At 36.3% G+C, this 6,788-nt stretch overlaps 2 protein-coding genes across 2 annotated transcripts in view; one reads left to right on the forward strand and one right to left on the reverse strand.

The window, feature by feature from the left end:
• Window positions 1-1,643: 1,643 nt before the first annotated feature.
• LOC134848056 (RIB43A-like with coiled-coils protein 2) lies at window positions 1,644-4,682 on the reverse strand. Its single transcript, XM_063865395.1, has 2 exons — window positions 3,555-4,682; window positions 1,644-1,991 (listed from the first exon to the last, which is right to left on the reverse strand). Exons 1-2 carry the CDS (start codon window positions 4,510-4,512, stop codon window positions 1,810-1,812), a joined length of 1,140 nt encoding a protein of 379 aa, XP_063721465.1. The 5' UTR covers window positions 4,513-4,682; the 3' UTR covers window positions 1,644-1,809.
• A 116-nt stretch (window positions 4,683-4,798) lies between these two features.
• Window positions 4,799-6,788, forward strand: part of LOC134848046 (tektin-B1-like) — a 10,890-nt gene continuing 8,900 nt past the window's right edge. Inside the window, exon 1 of the mRNA XM_063865383.1 lies at window positions 4,799-5,209. Coding sequence (XP_063721453.1) covers window positions 5,052-5,209 — 158 coding nt within the window. The 5' untranslated portion in view covers window positions 4,799-5,051. The remainder of the gene's footprint in view (window positions 5,210-6,788) is intronic.

Genomic DNA, 6,788 nt, shown 5'->3' on the forward strand with positions numbered 1-6,788 from the left:
GTGGGCGAACGAGACAAACAATCCGAAAATGAAATTTGAAATTACCAATTTTTTTTTAAACTGAGCTTAAAAACACTTATTGTTATTATGAATTATTCCTATATTATAGAAAAAAATTTCACTGGAGGGGGTATGTGATGCTGCTACTGCAATAGCAATAATGTGACGTAACCTTCAGCTAATTATTCTACTTATTTTATCTCATTGTTCAAGGTCACGGTAACTAAGATCTTCAGTTAACCGCTGAGAGATCAGACTTACATCAGCCTATATAGATCTCAGCAGTTCTCAAATGAGAAAACTGTTTATTCAAGAAAAAATTTGGAATTATAATTTAGTTTTCCAACAAGATACCTCGTAGGATATCACACTATTACAATTCTTTTTCGGACTAGTTTCCGAGTTTCACTTTTACTGCCGAAATTTGCATGCTGTTTTATTTGTAGTATTCACTCTTTTAATTGCTTTTAGCATGTCTAGAAAATTTATAAAGTAATAAATGACAAAGGGATCATTCAGCAACCTAGCGAAGTGGGCGGTCTTTTCTTAAAAAAACCTGCCTAAATGGTTTTGAGAAAAACTAATTTTCTGCGAAAACCCAAAGCGTCGCAGACAAATAATCATACAGAAACCAATTTCCATGCATTTTCATAATTATTACTGCCTCACTTTTTTGGATCAATGTTTTGACTTTTCCGAGGGCTTGTGTAGAAAAAAATTGGGCGTAGCCGCTGATACAGGGGTCTCTTTTAACTCCTTATTTCAATTGAACCCAAAATCTCTGATTTGGTACGGCAGTTTTCGAAAATAGTCAGTGTTAGAACTTTTTTGTGTAAAAATTTGGGCGTAGCTGTTTATGCAGGGGAGTTTCCCCACAAACAGTTTTTCGATTGCATGCAAAATCTCAGACTTGTCGAGGTTCTTTTCGGAAACTTGTCGGAAACGAAAAAAAGTCCCCACTGTTCAAACCGTTCCCCACAGACTTTTTCGAAGGCTGTAGAAAAAAAAGAGCAGGGTAAAGAGACACTCGTAAAATCTGTATGCGCACAAGGAAGTGGGCGGTTTTTCAATTGGACCATTTTTTTGGAATTCAGTTAAGTAGTTTTCGAGAAAAAGTGAAGTCTTTTTCAAACCGTCCCACAAAAGTAATATAAAAATCATTCCCATAAATTTTCTTGGTACCTGTTCTGATTAAACAAGAGTTTTTGGAAATAAATGACAGGCATCAATTTTGGCAAGGCCCCGAGCTGCTTACAGTGACCTTTCTCAGATTTAAGACAAGATTGTGTGCGCCTTTTCTCTTAATGCACCTTGCGTTGTTATTTATTTCTGTTTTAAGAATTCTGAAATCTAGTTGGGAGCGTAGTGAAAAAGAACTTTGCATTTGGATGTTTTTAGAAAGAATCAGGAAGCACAAATGAGCTTCGAATGGCGGCATGTGATGTGGTAAATTAAAAGTTTTTTGAACCGTGATTTGTGTGTTTTTAGGAAAAACCCGATTGAAAAAAACCGGTTTGCAATTTAATCAACAAAAGGTCGTCAAAAACAAATTCATAATTTTGTCTCAAAACTGTTTTCTGGTCTAATAAGGTTCTGATTTCTGTATTTACTTTTGATTAACATCTTCACGTAAAGAAAATATACAATATTTAACTGAGCTTTAATTTCGATTGCAATTAATTCATCCATTTGATTGGTTTGACAACTGCTACCCATAGGAACTACAAAATGGAGACCAAATTTGAATCACAAGGTCCTCCTTTTCTTTTCGGGAATGTTGGTTCATATATCTCTCTGCTATCTGTCTGCTTATCGGGTGATGGTGTTGAACTGTTGGAAGAAGGCGGCGGTCGGGGGGTTGATGTAGACTTGTTTGTCCAGGAACTCCTTGTGTGCTTTTTGTTCCATGGCCAATTTCAGATTCTCTTCAGCAACATCTTTGTTCCGGTTTCTCAACTGCCTTCCCTGTTCTCGTTCCAGCACCATTCCGGCTAAATAAAAATTGAATTGGATAAAAAAATAATCCAAGAAAACTGGATCAATTAGTAATTTATATTTTCACTGAGGTTCCTGAAAAAAAAATAAAAAAATCTTTTTGGTGCAAGTAAAAGTTAAATTCTGCCTCAATTTTCTGCCTCAATAACTGAAATTGAATATCGAGCTTGAATGAAAAAATAGGCAACAAGCAGTTGGAAAAGAGTCATGAACGCAAGGAAATACAAAAAAAAGCACTTGTTTTTTGAAAAAACTTTAACGTTCGAATTTCAAAGTATAAAATATATGGCCTTTAAAAGCTTTGTAGTTCAAAAACAATTCATTATTGACGCTTTTACACTAAAACTAGCTCAACCAACTGGCCTCAGCCAACATACGACTTTTCTCTATCAGGAAGTCGAAAAAAAAACTTGAAAATGATGCATCAAAACTATGCATTGAAGACTTTTTCTGTGCATGAGTTAGTCGACATCTAAATTTAAAAAAACGCCCATTCAAGAAAAAAATTCAATCAACAAAATTGCCAAAAATAAAAAAAATTAAGTATTTTGTTACAAATTTTTAACCAATAAAAGTCATAACACAGCAATCAGGCAGTTGGAAAAATGTAAAAGAACAAGGAAATCGAGAGCAAAATGATAAAAAAAACTTTGAAATCATTTTAACTTTCGAACTCCAAAGAAAAAAATGGCCATGCGGCTGTTTCAATTTCAAGAACAGCTTGAGATGGAAATTTTTGAAAGAAATAACAAAATTTGAGAAAACTGGATCAATGGGTAATTTTTTTCATTCCACTGAGAAAACTGAAAATCAAAATCCACGTTCGAAACTAGAAGTCGATCACGTTTTTTGTCACTTTTACACTTATGCAGTTCGATAGTGGAATTTGCCTACTTTTTAAAAAAGGAAGTGAAATGAACAGAAGAAAATCAAAACCAAACCGCAAAAATAAATTAAATTTGAGCTTAAAAAACTTTCAAATTTTAAGGTTTTTCCTGAAAAAAAAAACAGAATCATCTCTCAGTCGTAAGCTGTTAGGATTTTGCTCCATTATATATTTTCATAGTTAATTATGGGCGGAAAAAGTACAACAAAATAATCAATTATAGCATGGCAAACTAGCCAAAAAAAAGAGACAAAAGCCCCTAAGTCAAAAAATATCTTAAGAATCTCTGAAAAATACATCTATTAAAAAAATCTTGAAAATCGAAAGTTTCACAACCGATGCGCAAATAAAAAAAAATTATTCCGCCCGTCAAACGACGCAGTATGAGCAAACAAAGCTGATATAAAAAAAAACTGAGACCCTTTGAGTAAAGAAAAAGTGTGAGCGAAAATACAACAATAAAGTAAAATATTAACCCATTTTCTTCCAAAGTGTCCAAAATTTTGATCTGACTTGACTAAACCAAAGTTCATGGGTAGAGGTTTTTTATGGAATAGAAAAAATGTTTAATAACTAATCTAACATTTTGAGCAAGATAAACTGTTAGACATCAAATTTTGCGCTTGTTGAAGGAGCGGTTTAAAGGGGACTTTAAAGGGTAAACACCACCCACCTTTTGCGTGCAGATTAGCCTGTTTTTCCCACTCTTCATCCTCCCGTTTCTGCTGTGCCTCTCGCTCCTTCCTTTCATCCTCCTGGATCTTCTGGTTCTTCCTAATCTCCGCAATCTGTTCTGGAGTCATTCCCTTCCACCTATCTGGGATAACTCGGTGAGGACCGAAGGCACTCGTGGAGATGTTTGGATTTTCGGTCAGGAAATCTCCGTGCACGTGATTAGCTATTTCCGTTAGCTTGTCATCCATCTCTCTTCGTTTATCTAACTCTTTCTGGTTATTGACTTCATCTGACAACGCTTTGTTGTAATTCGATTGTGCGGTGACAATCGCCTTTCGGCAGGCCATTTCGGCTTTTTGAAGCTCCATTGCGCGGTTGTCCAGCTCGATTTGTTTCTTGTCGTACAGCATGTCGGCTCTTCGTTTTTTCTCTTCGGCCTTTCGTCGCTCCTCGGCTTGCTGCTTGGACCATTCGCGCATCTGTTCCTGCTGAAGTTTTCTTCGTGCAGGGTTGTTCAAGTCTTCACCCTCAAATTTTTGAAGTGAGGAGAGGGTACAACGGGGGTCATCGTCATGAACCCGAGCAGGTTTATCCTTCTTGAGTGAATCAGGGTCGTAGAGATCAAACTCCCGACGAGTATTTGGCTGCTGATGCATATTTCTGTACTCGTTTAGAGCTTTGTTCAGTCGTCTAATGTCAGCTTCTTGTCGTTTCTGGAGCAGTTGCGCGATTTTATCATTTCGGATCATGTCATTAGCAAATGCTTCGTGACGGCGACGTTCCATCTCCTCGCGCATCCGACGATCCCGTTCCTGCTCCTGGACCGCCTGGAGGTCGATGCCGATAGTACGAACTTTGGCATTGAAGATTCGGCTCTGGCGCTGAAGTTCCCGCTGGCGACGGGCTTCGATGGCCTCGAACTCTTTCTTGTCAATCGGTAAGTCTAGCTTGTACATTTTTGATGTTGTAGGTAATAATTTTTTAGATATAAACGTAATAATATAACAAAGTTTTAAATGCAACAATGATTTTTTCAATCAAATGTTTTTGCACAACAATGGTGGTTTTACGTGTATGCAAAAAACGCATGTGCTATTTGATAACGCACTTTGAAATTATGGTTTTAAATCAAATATGCACCTTCAATATTTTATATAAAAATAGAGAATAATACATTCTGTATACACCAGCTGCTTAGAAACTGCGAACGAACACAAGCGGAATAAAACCGATTAAATAAGCAAGTTCTGTATTTTTTTACAGAATAAGAAGCAAGGTAAGCTCGGAGTAATGCTCGTGTGTTTTTTTAAAATTTATCTAGCGTGAATCAATACACGTGCGTTTTCGAGATTTTTTCATATAATTTTTTTAATATAATCCGAGAGCTCGCTGGATTATTGGCAGGATTCATATGTAAAATATCTATGTTATAGATAGTGAAAATAAACAGTTAGGTAAACAATCTGATTAGTCTGAAGCAAACAAACATTTTAAAATGGCGACCCAGAGTAAGCCCAGTGATCACTTTACCCTTGGGGATTGGAACACCTCAAATTTTACCATCGCCACCAATGCGGAGAGGGGCAGAGACACTTCTTTTGCAGTCAGACAGGATGGCAGACACCTGATTAATGACACAGGAATCATCACAAGGTAAGATGTTTTTTTTTTCGTTAATTACAACCGTCAAAAAAGATATTGATTTCCAATAATAAACTGCGAGGTCGCGGTTTGATTGAATCTAAAAAAAAAAAACAAATAAAAAATACAGCTGAATTTTTTTAGTAAACCGCGTCAACCATCCGGGGTCCAGGTGAAAGTAGATCCGGGGTCCAGGTGCTCATTTTATATTTCGACTTTCAAAGTGGTCGACCAAAAATGAATAGTAGAGACAGGGGGTTTCGATCGAGCTCGATCGAAAAATAACGATTGTGTCGCGGTAATTCGTCAAAAAGAAATTTTTTTTTCAAATATATATATATATATATTTTTTAGAATTGTGAGCTCAAATTGCAAACCAGTACTCCAAAAGTTGGATGAAAAACACCTCAAAAGTAGTTAATCTCTAGAAAGCAATTAAATTGGCAATAGCTCTAATCATTTCATTCTGATAAGAAAAACATCACAAGATGTTACCCGAAAAGCATGAATTATAATGTTTAGATTCGGATAACTCATGTTGTTTGAAAATCGAAACAAACCCAAATTCAGTCGAGCACGGTTGAGACACATCTTGATTGGGTCGAGCACGATTTTTTTGGTCGGGCACGGTCGAAACATATCTTGCTTGGGTTGAGCACGAACGAGCCTATTTGTCTCGGTTGAACACAGTCGAAGCATACCAAAATTTGGTCGAGACGGTGGAAACTAACCATTTTTTGGTTGAGACGGTCAAAACATAAAGTGAGCATCTCGAACCGGAGTTCTGAATTATAGAAAAAACACTCCCATTGCAACTTGCAACAAAAAAACACCTCGCAAAGATTGACAACTAACAAAATTTAAGAAAAGCCACGACTCACATAAAAAGAACACGACTGCTCGTATATCAGGGCAAAACCCCCGAATGTTCAGACTGCCCCTTATCTGGTCTCGAATAATTTTTTTTCATTTTTTGATAAATTGTAAATTCTGTAATGACAATATCAAATGCAAGAGCCACCACTTGAGAGGAAAAAATATGATCAATTGAAGTTGGCTTCAATTAAGTTGGAGCAAACATGAGTGCGGATAATTTGCCAAACATAACAAGTTCGCGTACTGAAACTATCAAATTATTGTTGGAGCTGCGACAACGTCCGCATTTATTCCAATGCAAGCACATTCACATAGCAATCTAAAAATTTCTGGATCGATACCCGTACGCTGTCAATTTTTGTAAAATCGTCCTGAAACTAAAAAGCCACCCGAGGCATTTATAGTCTTCTTGTTTTTCGATAGTCCAAAATAAAATGGCAAACACTGATTCATGCGCTTCATAACGACTCTTTGCCAAATGAATGCGCGGTGGAGCAAACGGTAGCTACTTGCGATGTCGCGGTTGCAACAAGTTTTTAACTTAAAAAAAAAATTGTTTTTTTTTTCCTTCAATTTTGCGAGTTGTCTCAAGATATAAAAAACCTACAACTAATTAAGCGAAAAAAGATGCGTTTTGTAAATTTTCTTCCTTTGTTTTTAATAGTAAAAAAAAAAATTCAACCTTTTTTCAATTTTTTTTTATTTACTACATCTC

This window comes from Symsagittifera roscoffensis, chromosome 1 (genome assembly GCF_963678635.1).
Source record: "Symsagittifera roscoffensis chromosome 1, txSymRosc1.1, whole genome shotgun sequence".
In the NCBI taxonomy this organism is placed as follows: Eukaryota; Metazoa; Xenacoelomorpha; order Acoela; family Convolutidae; genus Symsagittifera; species Symsagittifera roscoffensis.